At 35.0% G+C, this 21,186-nt stretch overlaps 1 protein-coding gene across 3 annotated transcripts; it reads left to right on the top strand.

Moving 5' to 3' along the window:
• The first annotated feature begins 1,494 nt into the window (after positions 1-1,494).
• Positions 1,495-20,847, top strand: LOC130806034 (long chain acyl-CoA synthetase 8). 3 transcript variants are annotated; one of them, XM_057670922.1, is made up of 12 exons: positions 1,495-1,649; positions 3,050-3,631; positions 3,731-3,811; positions 3,998-4,270; positions 4,571-4,702; positions 4,841-5,014; positions 5,108-5,337; positions 13,355-13,472; positions 16,381-16,512; positions 16,584-16,718; positions 17,713-17,919; positions 20,320-20,847. In XM_057670922.1, the coding sequence occupies exons 2-12, from the start codon at positions 3,083-3,085 to the stop codon at positions 20,482-20,484; spliced, it is 2,196 nt and encodes a 731-aa protein (XP_057526905.1). In that variant the 5' UTR covers positions 1,495-1,649; positions 3,050-3,082; the 3' UTR covers positions 20,485-20,847. The 3 variants fall into 3 exon arrangements, with proteins under 3 accessions (XP_057526905.1, XP_057526907.1, XP_057526906.1); XM_057670924.1 differs by having other exon boundaries at positions 1,505-1,655; XM_057670923.1 differs by lacking the exon at positions 1,495-1,649 and adding an exon at positions 1,747-2,024.
• The last annotated feature ends 339 nt before the right edge of the window (positions 20,848-21,186 follow it).

Below are 21,186 nucleotides of genomic sequence, written 5' to 3'. Positions count from 1 at the left end.
CAGACTACTCTGCAGGCCTTGATGAATTACTTTAGGTGACAACCTTTTGATGAAGTAAGTATAGAGGTAAAGTCTCAGCCTTCTGGTGTTCTCGTTCTCTCAAATTAATAATCGAATATATGAACTTCATTATTAACTATCAAATTAATTAATTGGTTTATTTGAATTTATATTGTTTATACAAATCGATGTTTAACCAACTATATATGATTTTCTAAAATAATTTTCAATTTGATTATATTTTATTTTCTTAAATCATTTTCATGCTTAATTGTTTACGGGATAGAGTTGGAATTACTCAATTTTCTAATTTTGGGAATTTCCCCTTATTTTTCTTGCATTATTATTTTGTAGGTTAAGTTATTGATCGCATAGGGTTCATGAGGTGAGGTTCACTTAGAAATTAGTTTTATTAGTAGTCATGTCTCATGTCTCACTTAAAATTTCACTTTCAGTTGTAAAAATTATTTAGTAGTTAAATTGTATAAAATTATTTTATAGTTGTTTAGCCTTACATTTTTTTATTAGAAATAGATGTGGCGGTAGTACTCCTATGATTAGGCTTTGGTTTATGTTTTTCCTTAAAGTTTCTTTTTAAAATTGGATCTAATTATGGAAGTGTTATAATAATAGTGGTATTACTCTTCCGCACAAATTTCTGTTCATAATGGACTTGAAAATAAAGTCCTAAGCGTAATGTTTGCTTACCTTAGATGTGAAGGTGGAGGAAATGTCGATTTCGAATTATATTTGCCAATTGATTCAATAAATGTTATTGGAAATAATTAAGAGTTTATGACTGTTTTGTTATAAAAATTTTCAATTTTGATTTAAGCATGATCAATTTAGACTTTAAAATGATCAATTATTTTCATTTGTAACTTATAAAAAAATCTATTTTAACCTTAAATGTATCAATTATGACCTTAAATGGATCAAGTACTAAGTGCATATTGAGAAAAATTATAATTGGAGTATCCATCTCATACTGAGACAATCGCGTCCAAGACCAACTGATTGAAATTTTATATCTTAGAATGAGCATTTTAAGATTTGAAAATGGTATCCATTCCAATTAAGACAAGAGTAAATTATCATATTCATGCTAATATTTTGATGGTTATTATCAATCTATTTTAGAATAAAACATCAAAATTGTATAATCTACTCCATTTTCTTATATCAAGCAATTTTAATTATTAAATTGGATAATAATAGACTCTATATTACTCCTTCATAGATAATACGACCCTTACGATAGCAGGTCAACAAGTTTGTAAGATTTTTATTTTAAGATCGTTTCAGCGTGAAACAACAAATTTATAAGATTCTTATATTAAGGTCATATCGTCTTAGTGTGAGACAATTTTATTTGAGTATGACCGACTATTTTTCAATACGTTTTCGAGTCAATTCCTTGTTGTAAGTGGGCCAACTTGAACCCGCGATTAATGCTTAACGGCGTTGAAAAAGAGTTAGGATGGAGTAAAAAATATCTGAAAAATATACACCATTAATTAATAAAGAACGATTACTTTTACGTTGTTATTTCTGCGATCTCCTGCATTTCATTTCCCCACTTTCAAGTTAAACAATCTCAATTCCACCATTTCAATTTCCAATCTCCATTTTTATCACATTGAAGGAAGGTACAGGTTTTTTTTTCTTCCATTTCATATTGATTTGTTCTCTTCTATTTCGTTTTTTTCCTGTCTGTTTTCATGTGATTTCGTCTACTATTTTTTATTCTAATTCTAATTCAAATCTTCACCTTTTTACTGTTTTTCTTATAATCTTCATTTTTCAGTGTTCGTCAATGATTGTAAATGATATTATATGATCTTCGTCGCCGGAATTGTGTTGTAGAGTATGACTTGAAGTTCGAATTGGTTTTCTTATTTTGTCGGTTTTCATTGTCGATGATTGATTTTTTATCTGTTGTAAAATGTGTTGTTGTTGTAATCAAATTCTGTTCGGATTGTAGATGATATATTTTGATCTTCGTTGTCGGAATTTTATTGCAGGTATGACTTATAGTGCGAATAAGTTTTCTAATTTTGTCGTTGTTGTTTATTTATTAGAGTTAAGAACTGATGGTTGAGCTAGATTTCTATGATATATTGAGTTAGATTACTGAGCCAGATTTCTTTTGAACCTAAATTTTCGATGTTTGTGGAAGATTTCCAAGGGTTTCCCTTTTTTGTTGGATGATTGATCGGTGTGTTCTTTAAGCTATGCTGTAGCTGCGATCAAATTCTGTTTAACTTGTAGATGATCTCAATTCTCATGTGATTTTCCATGCCAGAATTTGTTACATGATATGACTTGAAAAGTGCTCACTTTTTCAATATTGTTGGTGTTGTATATATATTATAATATTATAAAGTTTAATAGTAGAGAACAAACTACTGAGTTAGATTTGTAGGACTGAGTTATTTTTCTTTTTAAATTTCAATTTTCAATCTTTGTGGATGATTTCTTAGGGTTTTTCCTTTTTGTTGAATGATTAATCGGTTTACATTTTAGATGATATTATATGATCTTCATTGCTGGAATTTTGCTGCAGAATTTGTTCGGTGTTGTTTATTTATCATAGTAAAGAATAGATTAAAGAGTTAAATTTTCATGATATTGAATTCTAAGATTTTGTCTGGATGTATTTGATTATAAGCAGATTTAGGCTTAGATATTGACTCATTAACTAAAAATTTCATTGATGATAAACCTGTTAGTTTGATATTCTTCCTTCTAAATAGCCCCTCCACAAATACAATATTCAGAATTAATTCTTGTGCCTAGGGTGATTATAAATTTAGCCAGTTGTAACATTTAAAATTTGTGTTTATTTTCATTTGTAGTTTGATTGCTCTTTTTTGCAATTGGGCTATAACTCTATTTTTTTTTTGGTTTTCATATCGTTTTATTTGTATTATTTATTTATTCTTGTGTTTATTTAAAAATCTTTTTGTTATTACAAGGGAAGTGTTGTGTACTTCTAACACTGAGGTGATGTAATGCTTTTGATTTATATATATGTTTTTTTGCACAGGAATGCCCTATTGGTCAAAACTAAAATAGGCAAATGGCAGATACAAAGGGAAGTTCTTCAAGCTCACAGATGCTGGAGAAGTTAGCTAATTGTGAGCATTTACAGTTATTGAAAAGTCAATGCCCTTATAGCGTTACTGGAACAGTGGCAATTGCTGTGATAATACCTCTATTGCTTTCGATCTTATGGGTGGGCAGGAAGAAAGTTAAGCAAAGAGGAGTTCCGGTGCATGTTGGCGGTGAAGAAGGTTTGACTATGCGCAATGGGAAATTTAAGGAGTTGGTAGAGGTTCCTTGGGAAGGGGCCTCAACTGTGGCCGCTCTCTTTGAGCAAGCTTGTAAGAAACATGGAAATCATCCTTTTCTTGGAACTAGGAAACTAGTAGATAAAGAGTTTATACAAGCCAGTGATGGAAGGAAGTTTGAAAAGGTGCATTTAGGTGAATACCAATGGGAAACATATGGGAAGGTTTTCAATCGTGCTTGCAATTTTGCTGCTGGACTTGTCAAACTAGGTCATGATATCGATACACGTGTGGCTATTTTCTCTGAAACAAGGGCCGAGTGGTTTATTGCATTGCAGGTTGGAATTTGGTCATATTCAAATTTATTGACTAGAGTTTTGTATTATAGATTTATTTTTGGGATATGATATAGCAAAGTGCTCGTGCTTCGATTCCAGGGATGCTTGCGACAGAGTATTACAGTTGTCACCATCTATGCCTCTTTAGGTGAGGATGCATTGATCCACTCCCTTAATGAGGTTAGTATTTTCTCCCAGATAAGTAAGCATTAAATTAATGTCTTTCGGGATTTACCTGAAGAGTAGTAGCTGATAATTTCTCTTCATTGAGTATCCTGTGATGGTTAATCTGATAGATTAATTACTATCAGGGTTTTTTGTTCTATGAAAGTATTTATATTAACTTCTCTTTGATTCAATATACAGACTCAAGTGTCGACCTTGATATGTGATTCGAAGCAATTCAAGAAGGCAGCTTCTATACTTTCAAAATTGGAAACAATTAAAAATATCATCTATTTTGAGGAAGATGGAGAGTCAAATGATTTTGGCATCTCTGGTGATATGGGTAACGTAGAAGCAGCATCTTTTCATGATGTTGAAAAACTTGGAAAGGATAACCCTTCGGATCCTAGACTACCAGAGAAGGATGATATTGCTGTTGTTATGTATACAAGTGGAAGCACAGGGTTGCCTAAGGTTTGTGCTACCGAAAAAAACTGTCAGTTTTCATAGTCAGATAGATTCCTTGACAATTATTTGTCTCTACTGCATAAGAAGTTTTCTTTGGTGCTCACTTGATGATGCTTATGTTGCTTATGATTTATGACTCAGCTATAATTTGTATGCCTGATTATGCTTAATATTTTGTTCTTTTGTATCCAATACAATTCTGTATTGGGAATTTTTGATGAATTCTTTTTATTTACTTTAAAGATTATGTTTGCAATGTGTGAAAATAATTGTTTGTTATTATTAATTCGACGCACTTCTTATTAGGGAGTTATGATGACTCATGGAAACATAGTAGCTACTGCAGCAGCTGTCATTACTGTGGTGCCTGGTCTTGGAAGGGATGATGTCTACTTAGCATATCTGCCTCTAGCTCATGTTTTGGAATTGGAAGCTGAGGTAATTTTATGTTAAAGAGTCTTTCATGTCGTCTAGTTGCAAGTGTTAAGCTTAAAAGTTCAATTCATGTGTTAAGACTGTTGTGACATAGAACATCTTATTAGATGTTAAGCTTGAATGTTTAATTTGTTTGTCCAGACTGTGATGTTAGCTGCAGGTGCTGCAATTGGCTATGGCACAACATTGACATTAACTGATACATCAAACAAAATAAAGAAAGGAACCAAGGGTGATGTGTCTGTATTGCAGCCCACCCTCATGGCAGCAGTGCCAGCCATTATAGACCGTGTTCGTGATGGGGTTCTCAAAAAGGTTTTTGCATTGACATAAACTTGTGTCATTTAAAGAATGAGAAGATATGCTTTTAATTTTTTTTTTGCTCGGGAACTTTTTTGCTTGTTTTAGGTTGAAGAGAAGGGGGGTTTTGTTAAAAAGCTTTTCAATGTTGCCTATAAACGTCGATTGGCTGCTGTAGAAGGAAGTTGGTTTGGTGCTTGGGGCCCGGAGAAATTTTTGTGGGATGTGATGGTTTTTAAAAAAATTCAATCTGTTCTTGGTGGACGTATTCGTTTTATGTTGTGTGGTGGAGCTCCATTATCCGGAGAGTCGCAGCGTTTTATCAACATTTGCATGGGGTAAAGTTTCTGTTCCTGTTTCTGTTTCTGTTTCAGTTTGCTGTTATTTTGTAGCATCTATTTGGCTTGACTTCTGTTTTGTTTTAATTTATTCATTTGGGTTTCCTATACATCTGATGTCATAAGACTTCTCTTAAAGCTGACCTAAAAAGCAAGTACTGCTGTACTTGATGTGGTGGGCAATGACATTTGAGTCAAAGATGCTAGTGTTGGGTTGTTGATTCTTTGAAAAGGACCTTGAAAGAGTACTAATCTTCAACGTTCCTTTTTTATTTTAAAATTTTTTTGGAGGAGTGTAAACCACTATCTCAGAGTGATTGTTAGAGAACACTATATAGGAGTTCGTAATTGAATATGACTCCACCAAGGGCATGTGTTGGGGAGGGGTGTAAACTAACAGAAAACAAGATTGGAACAGAAGAGAATAGAAGAATCTTATTATTGCTGAATACAAAAGTACAAAACTAATATGAGCAATGAGACTCATATTTATACAAGAAGGAAAAAGAACTAATACACGTGTCTAAAAACTATGAGTTTAGTTAGCTAAACTAAAAAAATACTAACGCTTCCTACAGTAGCCACATGACAGCATTTCTTTAACAACTACAACACACTAACCACTTGCACAGCTTAACACTTGCATAGCTGACTTCTGTACACCTGGCAACAAACCTTCCTTTGAGTAGATGATCAAGTTACTTCAGATTCATTAGTCTTAATATCCCCCTCAAACTAGGACGTGGTTTACTAACTCCTAGTTTGGCCAGAAGATAGTTGAACCGTGAGGATGGTAGTATTTTTGTCAAAATGTCAGCTAACTGGTGTTGGGTAGGCAGGTAAGATAACTGAGTGAGACCTTCTAAAACTTTGTCCCTTGTAAAGTGGCAATCTATCTCAATGTGTTTAGTCCTATCATGGAACTTAGGGTTCTTTGCCATGTATATTGCAGATTGACTATCACAGTGCAAGGTGACAGGCTCAAGTTTATCAATACCAAGGTCTTTGAGTAACCTTACTACCCAAGTAACCTCAGAAGCAGCATTAGCCTTTGCCCTGTATTCCGCCTCTGAATTGGACTTAGAAATAGTTGGTTGTTTCTTTGACTTTCAACTAATTGGAGAGTTCCCTAACAAGAATAAGTAGCTTGAGACTGATCTTCTAGTAGTGGGACATGCCCCCCAATCAGAATCAGTATAGGCTTGAAGGGTAATCTTATCACTTCTTTTTAGGATGATCCCTTGGTCACTTGTAGAATGTATATAGTTCAGACTTCAGAGTATAGAGTAAAGCATTCCAATGTGTATTTCTAGGATCTTGCACGAATTGACTCAAGGTCAGAACAGAGAAAGAAATATTTGTTCTTGTGTTTGTAAGAAAATTAAGCTTTCCTACTAAACTTCTATAAGGTGTAGCATATTGAAGTACCTCCCCATCAGATGTTCTAAGTTTAACATAAAGAGGTAGGGGAGTTACAACATATTTGAACTTTGATACACCACTTGATTTCAGAAGATCTTTAGTATATTTTTGTTGAGTGAGAATCATTCCTTGAGTTGTGTAACTAATCTCAATGCCTAGGAAGAAATGTGGTCCCAAGTCTTTTATAGTAAACACATTATCCAAATGTTGTTTGATTGGTAAGATATCTTTATCACTGTTTTCAGTAAGCAAAATATCATCTACATATACTGCCATTATGGTGATGTTGCTATTATGTTTCTTAATAAACAAAGAGTAATCATTTTTGAATTTGGTGACTAAAACTTTGAGCTCAATGACAAGTCTTTCATGCCATTGCCTTAAAGCTTGTTTCAAGCCATACAAGGATTTTCTTAGCAAGCAAACCTTGTTTTCTGGATTGGATATTCCTTAGGGCATTGTCATATACACTTCCTCATGCAAATCCCTATGTAGGAATGCATTATTAACATCCAATTGGTGAACAATCCATTTGTGCTAGCTGCAACTGCTAGGATACACCTGATAGTAGCCATTTTGACTACTGGGGAAAGTTTCCTCATAGTCTACCCCTTGTGTTTGGTTGTATCCCTTTGCAACTAACCTAGCTTTAAGCCTTTCTAGAGTTCCATCGGACCTTAGTTTCACATTATAAACCCATCTGTTGCCAATAGGTTTTTTGCCATGAGGCAAAGGGACAACATCCCATGTGTGATTTTCAGACAAAGCTTTGATTTCTTTGTTCATTGCTTCCAATCAATTGGGATCTGCTGAAGCTTCATTATATGTGAAATAAAAGCCTCTAAGAGGTTCAACAATGAAAAACAAATGAAAAATATAATGTAAAAGATGAACACAAGTGTTTATGAGGTATCTTGGATACCTCCCCCTCAAATGTAGTTTATTATATTGAATTCAACAATTACAAGTATAATAAACCTCCCCTTATCTTGAGAACAACTTTCTCAAGATCACAATACTAATTCTATGAATAACACTCTCAAGTTTCTTACAAAGAAATAGCCCTCTCAACAATGTATTTTTTTTTTGGTGGCCTTTTTTCTATGAATGATACTGCCTTTTATAGTGGAAGGTGAGTATCATTCTTAGAACCTCTCAATTACTCACCATAAAACACTTTTAACACCCCAATTAACTATGACAATAAACATTATGAAAACGATGATGTATTAGAGTTCGAACAATGTGTTTCAAACTCCAATATTGCCAAGATCGAGTGTATGAGGTTTTGTGACAAACAAATTACGCTATCAATGATATCGATGTTTGTAGGAGAAAGTAAAGCAATAAAACAACACAAAAAATTTAACGAGGTTCACCCAACTTAGGCTACGTCCTCCGGTGTGTAGTATCTCTTATATTATCAAAGGAGTTCAAAGAACTCTCAAATATGGAGAATTACAATAGAGAAGAGATATAGGCTAGTGTTTGGCTTGGGGTATATTTTGTGGATATTGATCATTACAATGAGAGCTCTCTATTTATAGGAGAGATCACACTAAGTAACATTAAGTACATTAAAAACTATGAATAAATGATAATGAAACATCTCCAAGAACTTGAAGAGTCAAAAACAGCATCCTAGGAGCATCAGAGACATCGCTCGACCAAAGCAGAGGCTCGCTCGGTCGAGCGGACTACAGGAAGTTTCTGGTTACATTCTGTCTGCTTGCTCGACCCATTCTGAAGCTCGCTCGGTCGAGCGAGCTGGTCGAGCGGCACTTCAGAGGGCTTCTGACAGTATTGCTCGACTTGCATAGTAGAGCATCTTAAACCTTTGAACTTCTTAATTAGGTCCCATAACTCGCATAAATAACTCATACTTCATTACCTCATTGATTCATACTTTAATCATCATCAAAAACCACAATCATCAAGACTCATCTTAATACACCCATTCATGACATACTTATGGGATTCCATCCCAAGAGTCACCACATGAATGCATCCATCAAATGTGCACTCAAGTCACACCATTCATAACACATTATAATAAACATTAAAATAAACAATAGAGTAAAGCACCACATTATTGCATAATTACTACAAATTCTGACCAAAAAAGGATCCAATGTAGTCTGCTTGATTACCACTCGATCGAGCCACTATCTCGCTCGGTCAAGCGAGCTTCCAGTGAAGCTAATGACTTGTTCTGGACATTCTGCTCAACCGAGCCAACATCGCTCGACCGGTCGAGCTAGGTACTGCTCGATCGAGCGCCTGGTCGAGCCACTCACAGTTTGCTTCTTTTCTTGTTGCTTTGATTAAGCAACTCTCATCAATTGTTCCAAACCTTAAACCACCCATATCCGACACATCTTTATCGATCCTCTCCAAAGTACAAGACAAAGCATGTTTGACTAAATGTTCAAAGTTAACGTCATTGTTAAGATTATTGGCACTTGCTTTAACAATATGATCTAGGTTCTTCATAATTCTCATGTATATGAGCAGTTTGTTTATGTGCACTAGATAAGGCATGGAAACTGATCAGATTGCACCAGTGTATGTTCCCAGCAGAGTTACATTGATAATCTTTCTAATACTCAGGATGTCTCTTTATTCTCTCAGTTCTGCTATTTAGAGATTCACTGATGTTCTCATAGGGCAATTCACTAGTGTCATCAAAATACTAATCACATTCTGGAAAGATGTGTGTATCTATGTCTTCTGACTGTTCATTTGAACTGTAGGATTGAATTGTGTTTTGGAATAAACAGTTGCTGCATGAGAGTTTTATCAGGTGCTCCAAACCTGTATGGAAAACACTTTTCATAAATTGCACATCCCTAGAGACCAAGACTGTTTTGGTCTTAAGGTTGTAAAGCCTATATCCCTTTTGATGTTGGGAGTACCCTAATAAAAACACATGGGTCTGCCCTTGCTGCTAGCTTGTGTCTATCTCTTTTTAGTGTTGAGGCAAAGCTTAAACATCCAAACACTTTAAGTAAGTCATAAGAGGGCTTGATACCATACAATTTTCCATGTGGTGTCCTTTTATTTAAAGGAACAAGGGGCATCTTATTTATAGTGTGTGCAGCGCTAAGAACACAATCCCCCCAAAACATAGAAGGGACCTTGGACTGGTGATACAAGGTTCTTGACCCCTCTAAAAGGTGTTTGTGCTTTCGTTCCATCAAATCCATTGTGCTTTGGTATCTCAGCACAACTTGATTAATGTAAGATGCCCTTACTTTTATAAAAGTCAAGGGTTTTCCCTTTGCTTAGTTCATTGGCATTATCTGTTCTCTTAATTTTTATATGTTTGCCAAATTGGGTTTTTGCTAGTTCATAGAAAGTTTTAAACACTTTCAAGAAATTGCTCTTATGTTTGATGAAAATTACCCAGGTATATCTGGAGTAATCATCCTCAATAGTGCAAAAAATATTGCATTTCAATCTTGTAGTTAGTTTCATTGGTCCCCATAAATCTATATGAACCAATTGAAAAGAATCAGTAGTATTTATTGAACTCTTATGAAAAGGTTTCTTGGTTTGTTTCCCCAAGGGACATACAATACACAAGTAATTCTGATCAAAATCTTTACATTCCAAATCAGGAAATACAATGTCAAGTCTATTAAAGGGAATGTACCCTAGTCTTAGATGCCATAGTTTGATCTTTTCTAAGTTGTGTGACAACCTTTCTTCCACACAGGCAGTGGAATTGTATGAGTCTTCATTCTTGTTCATAGTAGAATGATTGTATGGTTGCAAGAATGTTTCCTGTGCCACAGGAACAAGCTTCTCTTCAATATAGTAGAGGTTATTTCTTAACCTACCAAGAAGCAAAGGCTTCTTCAAAGCCTCCTGTGTGTATTAGCAACAAAGTTTATTCTAACATTTCTGTCTAAACACAATTCACGCACAGACACCAAGTTGTACTTAAAAGTCTGGCACATACAAAACTTTGTTTAGTTTTAAACCATTATTCAACCACACAGTTCCTACAAATTTGACTCTAATGTGTGCTCCATCAGGAATAATGATAGTGTTGTGTTTCCCCTTAATGGGAGCATGTTGCTTGAACAAAGAAATGTCACAACAAATGTGATCTGACGCCCTGCTATCTAGTATCTATTTAGAAGCCTTTAAAGAATTTAAGCAATACTTACCTTCAAGATGTGCAGAAGCATCTATTGAAGGCTCTTTGTCGTTGTCCTGATTAGGTTGTTTGTTGAGTAAGCACATCAATTTATTGTACTGTTCTTGTGTTATCTTGGGCTCTATGAGCCTTTCTTCATGTCGCACATCCAAGTATTGGGCCTGTAATTTGCAGGATACGCATGAATCTTCCAACATCTTTCCATGCTATGTCCATGGACTTTGCAATGGTCACAATAGTATCTTGCTTCCATATTTTGCATGAATTTTCCTTTATCTCCATGCTTCCTTTTGTTATCTATTTTACAGGCAATGGATGTTTCTTGTTCTTCACTAAGAGTTCCTTTGCTCAGTTCTTGATGTGTTTGCTCCTGCATCAAGATCCTATAAGCTTCAGCAGCAGATGGAAGCTCTTTCATCATCAGGATATTGAGTCTAATGTGCTGATATTTAGGGCTCATTTTCATCAAGAACTTCATCAATCTTCTTCCTTGTTGGATCTTGACCATCTTTTTATTTATCTCACAGTTGCACCTAGACACATGCAGGTGAAGGATCCAGATTGTCGAACTCATCCCATAAACCCTTCATCTTAGTGAAGAAACTTTCAAGACTCTCATCTGAAGAATGCACAGTTTTGCTAATTCTTTCCTGAATAGAGAATAATTGTGCACAGGAAGTCTGTCCATACCTTTCTTCCACTTCGTCCCAAATGTCTTTGGCTGTCTTTAGCCATTGTAAGGTGTTGGCTATTTTTTCATCAATCACATATAACAGCCATCCCATAACCACATTGTTGACATTGTTCCAAGCTTTGGCATTAACTGTACTAGAGGTTGATCTCTTGACAGTCCCATCAACAAAACTCAACTTATTTTTGCCTGACAGCATTATGACCATTGCCCTCTTCCAACCTTTAAAACCCACTCCATTAAACACCTTGGTAATAATTCTTTGCCCTGAATCTGTGGGGTGTAAGAAATACACACTGGACTGATTAGAAGTAGGATCAGATTTTTTTGAATGGTGAGTTCTTACCATTGTTATCATCAAGGTGTGAAGGGTTTAAAGAGGAAACAAGATCAAGAAGCAAGAAAGGGAATGCAGAGAGCCTATGGCTCTGATACCATAACAGAAGACAAGAATGGAACAGAAGAGAATAGAAGAATTCTTATTATTGCTGAATACAGAAGTACCAAACTAATTGTGCAATGAGACTCATACTTATACAAGAAGGAAAAAGCACTAACTAATACACAGTGTTTAAAAACGATGAGTTTACTTAGTTACAACAAACTAATCTTAAGAAACAGAAAGTGCTAATAAACTAAACATATACTAAAGCCTTTGACAGTAGCCACATGACAGTACTTCTTTAACAGCTACAATACACTAACCACTTGCACAGCTTAATACTTGCATAGCTGACTTCTGTACACCTGGCAGCAAACCTTCCTTTGAGTAGATGATCAAGTTACTTTAGATTCATCAGTCTTAATATAAACCGCTCAGAACTATGAGGCTGATATGTCTTGTAGGTTGAGGTGGCAATGGGCATTGCAGTTCAGCCCGGAATTGGTCCTGAATGAAAAAAACTGATCATTCTAGTCCCCAAAAAGTTTCAAACCAGCACGGACTGATTCAAGGTCAGAAATTGTAAAATATATGTCCCAGAAATGGGCCGTTTATCTGATCCTGAATAGGATCGACCTTTTTGCACTATAGGTCTTCTTTCAACAACCCATGAACCAAATTAACCGTAAAATTCAAAATTAATTCATTAATTAGCCTTATTTGAACAAAAGAAATCCGTTAATAATGTACTTCTAGTCCCTAAAGAATCTGATCATATTGTTGATGAACTTTAGAGTTTGTAATCCACCACCAAAAAAAAAGAAATAATCTTGAGTAAAAGTAAGATATATTATCATGGTCCTCTTTGTATTATCATATTCATCCATCAAGCCTCCCCAAACATTAAATTAGTATATTCCTTTTTATATTTTCACATTCATGGAATATTAAACCAGAATTATGGTTCAAAAACTAAGCAACTAAAATCAGAAATAGACATAGGGTTTTAATAGGCTTTTATAAACCTACTGACTTATTTAATAGGCATAGTGACTTGAAGTTCCATGATCACCAGAAATGGAATGAAAAGGACATTGTTGTCTTGCTAAATGGTGGTTTAATAGGCTTTTATAAACCTACTGATTTATTTAATATTTTGATTAATTGTACAAGCTTAAAAGCAGCTGATTTTCTTGTAAAATGTGAGATAGAACATGGTGCTTTTTTCCCCTCTTGGGGTATTTTTGGTGATTTCTTTTTACCATACCAGAAGATGGCCTTGGCTTTATATGTCATGGATAAGAGGAAAACTTTGGCAGTTATTTATGTTGTTCATGCTCTACTTTATGTTGCTCAGGGCTCCGATTGGACAAGGATACGGTTTGACAGAGACCTGTGCTGGTGCAGCTTTCACCGAGTGGGATGACGTTACTGTTGGCCGTGTTGGTCCTCCTCTTCCTTGTTGCTACATTAAGGTATGCTATATGTTGTTGCTCTAAAACCTAGAAGGGTAATGCCTCTTCTGACAGCTCAGAACTGATATCTGCTTGCAATCTTTTCTTGCACATTCATGGAACATGGAAGACTTTTGATTGACCTTATATTTACTTTTGGAAAGTTGATTTCAAATATCCCACCTTATCCTGGTCTACTAAAAATGTCTCACTTTTTGCTTATCTTGGGACTTGGAGTAATCCCACCTTTTTGCTCTCCCCTAAAACAGGACGTAGCTAAGTAGAACAACAAATCCTATTTTAATTGGTCTCACATAATTTGATTTATAAAACCTCACCCTTCTCCCTTTTTTTACCCTTGTCATTTCCCATCTTTTCTGCCTCTTCAGGCAACAGTCATTAGCTAATCAAGATCAAGGCATTCTAAGATCAATGCATTCTAGGGACTTCAATATACTAAAATAATAATGAGAACATTACCAATGTTCTCGCTGTAGGAATCAAAATGAGAAAGAAAAGGGAAAACGATAAGGTGAAACAAATTGATTGAGGTTTACTTTGCTTACCTTCCGGCTTAAATAGTTACAACGAAATATATGGATGATGACAACAATTATCAGCTAATTGAATTATTTTTAATGAATAGAAATTCCCATGTTACTATTTAGGTCATCAATCAACAAAAAAATTGAATTGCAGGTCTAATTACTTAACTAGCAGGATTAGGTTAGATTTGCTCAAGTCTTTTGGATTAACTTCAATGTAGTCTCGATTTCTTCGAAACTAATTTTAGCCTAAATTAAAAATCAATGGTATTTTTGGATTGTGAACTAACAAGGAGACATACATTGGAGATGAACAGAGCCTGATGATGGTTTTTTTTGCCAAAGTTGCTGCCCATATGAGGTTTCTAGCAGAGCCAGGGGAGTGGGGCCTTAGCTGGAAATGGCACTCCTTAATATTTTGGGCTGCTGTAGGTTGGGTTTGGGTGCATTGAGAAGGGAAGCAGCAAGACAGTGAGAGACGGCTAGTTTTGCACGTCACAACTCAAGGGATTTTTAATTAAAAAAGAAGGGGAAATATGAGATAATTCCAAGTTATCTAACATGTGGGACTTATCTATGTAGACGGGACATAGTTGAGATATTGATAACGGGTCTTTCCTTCACTAGGTACTGATTTGTACTTATTAGCCATGAACGCAAGTTAATTGAGAAAATTTATGTACTTGAGCTGAATCTACAGAACTTAAAGTATATTTGCTTTACCTTGGTCGATGGACCTAATTAGCTTTTGATTTTGTCCAAAATGGACCAATAATAAACCAAAACTGACCATAATTTTCTTGTTTTAATTCGCAATTCGCAGGGCAATTAGCAAATTAGGAAAACTGGCCTTGATTTTTCTTGTTTACAAATTAAAATTGATTTTTAGTGATTTAGACTGATTCTACTTCATGAGTTTTAACGATTAAAACTTTTTCTAATCAATATGATTTGAATACTATTAACTACTCTTATCTATCTCTATTTCTATTTAAGTTTATCCCACTTACTTTACACCATTACATTTTTCGGCTTTGGTTCTACTCGCTTTCTTTCATTTTCATCCACAAACTTATTCTCTCCAATCATCTCATCCACTCATTTCTTCCATCCTCTTGTATTTTGTCTTACTTTCTAATAACTACAAATTAGTACAACATTCCATTATCCCATCACTATTAAATGGCTTTCACGTAAGTGAGAGTTTGTGGTTTGGATTTTGGATATACGCAACGTTACACTTGGTGATAAGTGATATTTAAAGAGGTTGTTTTCAATTGACCCTTAGTGGCAAATATATTTGTGATTTCACATAAATAAAAAAGGCACATGATCTGATGAGCCATTTTAATATATTAATCTAAAACCAAAGAGCTATAAATCTTTGGCCCATTGAAAAGTAGTTAACTACAAATTAATATTACAACAAGAAAAAGGATGAAATTTTATAGGGATAGATGGAGTGTTAAGTAAAGGGGAGCTACCTTATATACGAATTCAATCAATTGTAGAACTATTTCATTGGGACGAAGGGAGTACTAAGTAATTGAAAGAGGAGTTACCTTATACATCCTCCATTGTGAAATACTTGCTACACCATGGTTATTGACACTATTCATCGTTCAAAATTATTTTATATATTATGACTAATGTCTAAGAAAAATATAGTCAAGTAGGATTTTGTTTGAATCATCTAATTGCATATTTTCATGATATCAACTTTTTATAATTTTTAGTTATTCATAATTCAATACATAAATGATCAAAATGACACATTGGGTTGCATAAAAAATTAAATGTAGCAAGTATAATGGTATGAGAAGTATGAGAATCATATAATTGAAGAATTGTCTCTGATTCTTATGAATTATTTTCAAATTATTTTTTCCAATTTGATTGTTTTGGTGTACTCTCCTCTTGGTTTTAGGAAGACAATGTAACACAGAAAGGGATATAAAATCCATTGTTGGGGAGCTTTGGTGGTAGAGTTAGGGGCAGTACATGCGACGTAATCCTCCATCCACTACTTTTTTTTTATCTCTCTCTCCTTGCCCTTCTTTCTAATTTTCTTTTATTTTTTTAAAAAACTTTTTCTTGTGTCACTGTAGCAATTGCTCACTACGTCAAAGAGCAAAGAGCCAATATCTTTTGGAGCCTCTTTGGACCTCTTTGTATCTTTCTATAAAGAAAAAACTACAACACATCTCCTTGTTTGAATATGATGTAACACATCTCCTTGTTTGAGTATGATGTTGCAGTGTCTTGGTTGCTTGCATGATTACCTTTTACTAGAGTTGAGGTTTAAAGTTTTGTTTCATATTGGCTGGAAGTAGGTATAGAACTTTTCTTATCTTGTTCCTTTGGCAACATCTTTTTGTTTTCAGCTTGTTTCCTGGGAAGAAGGTGGATATACAACATTAGACAAACCAATGCCAAGAGGCGAGATTGTTATTGGTGGACAGAGTGTGACAGTTGGTTATTTCAGAAATGAAGATAAAACTAAAGAAGTCTACAAGGTATATTTGATCTGATTGTACACCAGCTTCTGCTTCCCATCTATAGCATTTAAATCACCTCGTTCTTACAGGTTGATGAAAGAGGGATGCGCTGGTTTTACACAGGTGATATTGGGCAATTTCATGCAGATGGATGCCTTGAAATCATTGATAGAAAGAAAGATATTGTAAAGCTTCAACATGGAGAATATATCTCTCTAGGCAAGGTGGGTTTGTGGCTTTATTTTTTAAACCAGAAACGTATTTGTTAATTGATAGCCATACTATATCTATAACTACAATTGAAATCTTATTTACCCTAGAAAAATATCTAAGAAAGCATTATCAATCTCACTTTCAAGAAGTGTAACATGGAAACCGATCAGCAAGCACATTCCATTATAATTAGAGACTAAAATATGAAAATTCCAAGAGGGAGGAACTAAGACTAACCACTTCCCAGAGATGGGAACATAAGATTTCCCATAGCTTGAGAGACTATAGTTTAAAATAGGTTTTGTTGTCGGGAACTACAACTTTTTCTAAGTAAAAAATTCCCCCTTTTTTTGCAAAACTATTTATACGTAATTGTGGCTTAATATTAGTTAATACCAATGGAAGCCTTTATCAGAACCAACAACGGAACTAGAGATCAAATGAGATAAAGCGGAGGTTCTAGGAGGGAGGAATTGTTGAGGGCCGAGGGGTGTTATATATTTTATCTTTTCCAAAGAATTTTTTTCAGGCAAAAGCAATTTTAAAAAGGGGTTTTAATATAAACCTGGTTGGTTTAGCACATGCAACATTAGCAGTTTTTTTAGCACTTTAAATGAATCATTATTACGGGTGTTTATAAAATATAATACGTGACCAAGTAGTTTAACGAGCCATTTCTACTTTGTATTTTATCATCTGCTGCCAAATACAATGATTTTCTTGGCTCCACTAGAAAGAAGCATTTCGAATTCATAATCAAAAGATTTGAGGGATTACTTTACTGCGCTGATGGGTAAATAAAGAAATCGTTAAGAGTTTTGTACATTTGTGGGTTGAAATGATAACAAATGTGCTCAATGAGGCCAAGTTTGCCAACTACTATTAGATATAGAGATTCTCTGTCGTCTGGCCTACTGGGTGAAATGAAATATTATCTATTTGTATTACTGAATTCATCTTGTAGACTTTTGGCATTCTTTTATTGACTTGAGTTCATGGTTGCAGGTTGAAGCAGCCCTGATGTCGAGTAATTATGTAGACAATATTATGTTATATGCAGACCCATTCCATAGTTATTGTGTAGCTCTTGTTGTTCCTTCCCATTCAGAACTACAGAAATGGGCACAAGAATCTGGCATTCAGTACACAAGTTTGACTGAGCTGTGCGACAAACCTGAAGTAATTAAGGAAGTCCAAGCATCTCTGTCAAAGGTTAGTTCTTTGAGAAATTATTTACCCTAATAAGGTATATTGTTGACGGGGAGCATGACACAGGTTCTGTTGATTTAGTTTATTTGACTTATTTCTCCTCAAGCACTAGTGTCCACAAAGGCGGAGAAAGCATAACAATTTTTAGGCACTTTTTACTTAATAATTTTTCGAAATTTTGGGGCCTAATAACAAGTAATGAAACTAAAGGAAAAGTGATAAACTAATGTCAACTAATTTCAAAGGTCCCTTAGTGCTGAGGGTGCTTTGCAATCAGACACCTTGCACATGTTGAAAATCACCTCTAAGTGTCAAACTCTTACAATTTCGTGGGTGATCATGTCAAATACTCTCGACATAATTTTAGATCAATACGGCAGTTGCAATAAAGATTTTTGGAAGGTAGTGGACTCTATTGGTGTACATGTGTTCCAACTCATCAACCCAATATCCTGCTTGAAAATAAGGTCAGGTGACGGAAAATCCATACCAGTACCCCCTCCATAGAGAGAGCCAGAGGAATGTGGTCAATTTACCCCCAATTATGTGTCAGCCAAACTGCTGCATCCAAATCAATTACCTATTCGCATATTTGGGAAGTGCTCCACTTTCGACCTTGAAAATTAATCGTGAATGTTCAACCTATTGAAAATTTGAAACAAGGATTGTATTGGGGATTGTTGGGCCATTTATTATATTTTTGCTTTGGCTTGGTAAACAAAAGTATCTTCCGCTGATCTAACCACATAGGGCCTCCTTTGAGCAAACACTATATGTATAGATACTTTTTGCATTTATGCTTTTTCGTTTATATGCTTCATATTGTAAATACTCTAGAAGGTGGTACTCATCCATTCAAAATTTCTAAGCTACAATTGCCTAGTTTGGCATGTCCAAAATTAGATTTCACACAATTTTTCATTCTGTTCTTTTCCAAGTGTAGTGAGGGATTAGAGAATATTGTTGCTTTCAAGTTTTCAAAGCGTAGCACTATTTTGAGGATATTACAATATGATTCAAGTTCCGCTGAGGGAGTGACTCTTAAGTCTCCATGTTCAAAAGAAAAGGTGAAAATGTTAAGTTGAATCAACATGTCATCACCTTGATGCTAAGTAGCTCCTACCTAGGTTTTTTTTTTTTTTTTTTTTTTTTTTTAAAAAAAATTACCGTGAATAATACATCTTTTCAACTTTTTTCCCACAATAATACAAACTATTGATTAACCATGAATAATGCGAACTTAAGAGGTTGTTATTTAAAAATATACAAAGTGACCTTAAACCTCTTCAACAGGTTATTTAGGCAAATATTTTTATTAAATAATTAAAAAAACCCATTGCTACCGCCCCACCCAACCCCATCTCCACCCCCACCCCCACCCCCACCCCCACTCTCTACCCAACACCAAACCTCCCGAAGCCCCCTCACTCGCCCACCACTAACCACCATTCAGTCGCCCAACATTTATCACTTGACAATCGCACTCAAACTTCCACCACACAACCACACACATCAAACCACCAACAATACAGCTGTAGTGCTGCACACCTATCCCTAACACTATCATCACCGAATCTGGGTTTAATATCGAAGTGGGTAGGCGTTTTTCTGGGTCTGGGTCGAGGTAGGTTTGTTGATGGGGCTGTGAATGGGTAGGGGGACAGTGTATTGCTGAAAATGGGTAGGGTAGGGATTAGAGGGTCTTCAAATAAGGGGTGGGGAAGGGTCGAGTTTCGCAGTTGAGTGGATGGGTGGGTAGCACCAGCGGATGGGGTAGGGAAGGGGTGGGGGTGGCTGACAGCCTGACAGCCTGACAGTGTGGAAGGGAAAGGGGTGGCTGTGGTGGAGAGGTTAGGGGAGGGGTTTGTTTTAAATTTTATTTTTAATTTTAATTTTTCTTTTGGCTAAATGACCTGCTTTAGTGGATTGCTAGTAGGTCATGAATGTTGGTGGAAAACTCACCTCAAAGTTCTTATTATTCATAATTAATCAATAATTTGTATTATTGTAGGAAAAAAGTTGAAAAGTTGTATTATTCACGGTAATTTTTTTTTTTAGGGATCAATCTGCACAACTTTGCGCTTGTAACAGTAAGATGTTTGATTGTTTCTTATCGTCCATGATTACAAACATCATTTGCAACTTCACATAAAGAAGCTCAAATGATTTGATGAGCCATTTTTAGTGTAGTCCATTGTAATCCACAAAGAAAAAAAATATAAATCTTTGGCTCTATTGAAAATGGATAATAAAGTTTATATTTATAAATATTTTTCCTTTCCATGCTATCTATATGTTTACTTATATTGTCCAAACCCACCTTAAGTTTCTTATTATGTTTATTTAGTTCAATCTCCATGAATGTAAAATTTTGATTTACACCATATTTGCTTCTGTTTACAGATCGGAAAGGTTGCAAAGCTGGACAAGTTCGAAATTCCTGCAAAAATTAAATTGATACCAGATCCATGGACACCCGAGTCAGGACTAGTCACAGCTGCCCTTAAGTTGAAGAGGGAGCAGCTTAAAGCCAAGTTCAAGGATGAGCTCAATAAATTATACGCATAATAATCATGCTTACTAGACCAGTGCAACAGGGCGAATACAAATAGTGCCGTGCTGAAATAAAAATGGGTCGTCTTATCCCTTGACGAATGCTTACTTTGATTTACTTGATACTGATTTTTTTCTCCGAACGAACTGCTGTGTAATATATATGGCTCAATGCTGAATCTTTTTGTGCTGGTAGAAGACTGTACAGAGCTGTTTGATTTTCAACTCCTGTCATTGTCTTGTACCTTCTCTGTTGAGCTTAGGTACCTTTTCTTTGTTCTTTAGAGTGAGCTAAGGTACTGTTGATGGATAGTACAACTCACGTGTTTTTTGCTATTGAATTCAATTTCTTACTAGGCTACTAGTTCTTTATCCCAATGTGATCAACTCTATCAAAATGGTCAATCAGATTGGCTATAGGGTGGTTGAGTTTGACTCAAGTAAAGATCTTATTTTTATTCTTAATGCTATAAAATATTTAACCATGGGAATTTTTTTTTCTGGTTGAAAATTTACTTATAATGGTGGATCAAGAGTTTTTTAAAATCTTAACTGCTAAATGTTTGACTAAAGTTTAGAAATTGGTAGAAAAGTACTATGTCTAATTTTTAGAAAAGGAAGCCTTAGTTATTATCATGTCTAAATGTGACGCTTTGAGGTGTTTTTTTATTATATATTTTAGACTAGAAGTGTTCATTCAGGTTATGAGATCAATTT

The sequence above is a fragment of the Amaranthus tricolor genome, chromosome 2 (genome assembly GCF_026212465.1).
Source record: "Amaranthus tricolor cultivar Red isolate AtriRed21 chromosome 2, ASM2621246v1, whole genome shotgun sequence".
NCBI classification, from domain to species: Eukaryota; Viridiplantae; Streptophyta; class Magnoliopsida; order Caryophyllales; family Amaranthaceae; genus Amaranthus; species Amaranthus tricolor.
Note: the sequence above shows the minus strand (reverse complement) of the source record. Positions and strands in the feature narration are given on the sequence as shown.

Excerpts from the sequence above, each read along its gene's own strand:
- LOC130806034 (XM_057670922.1), top strand. The coding sequence starts at position 3,083 with ATGGCAGATACAAAGGGAAGTTCTTCAAGCTCACAGATGCTGGAGAAG. Across the intron at positions 3,632-3,730 it reads AGTGGTTTATTGCATTGCAG|GGATGCTTGCGACAGAGTAT; the intron begins GTTGGAATTTGG and ends CTTCGATTCCAG. Across the intron at positions 5,338-13,354 it reads TTTATCAACATTTGCATGGG|GGCTCCGATTGGACAAGGAT; the intron begins GTAAAGTTTCTG and ends TATGTTGCTCAG.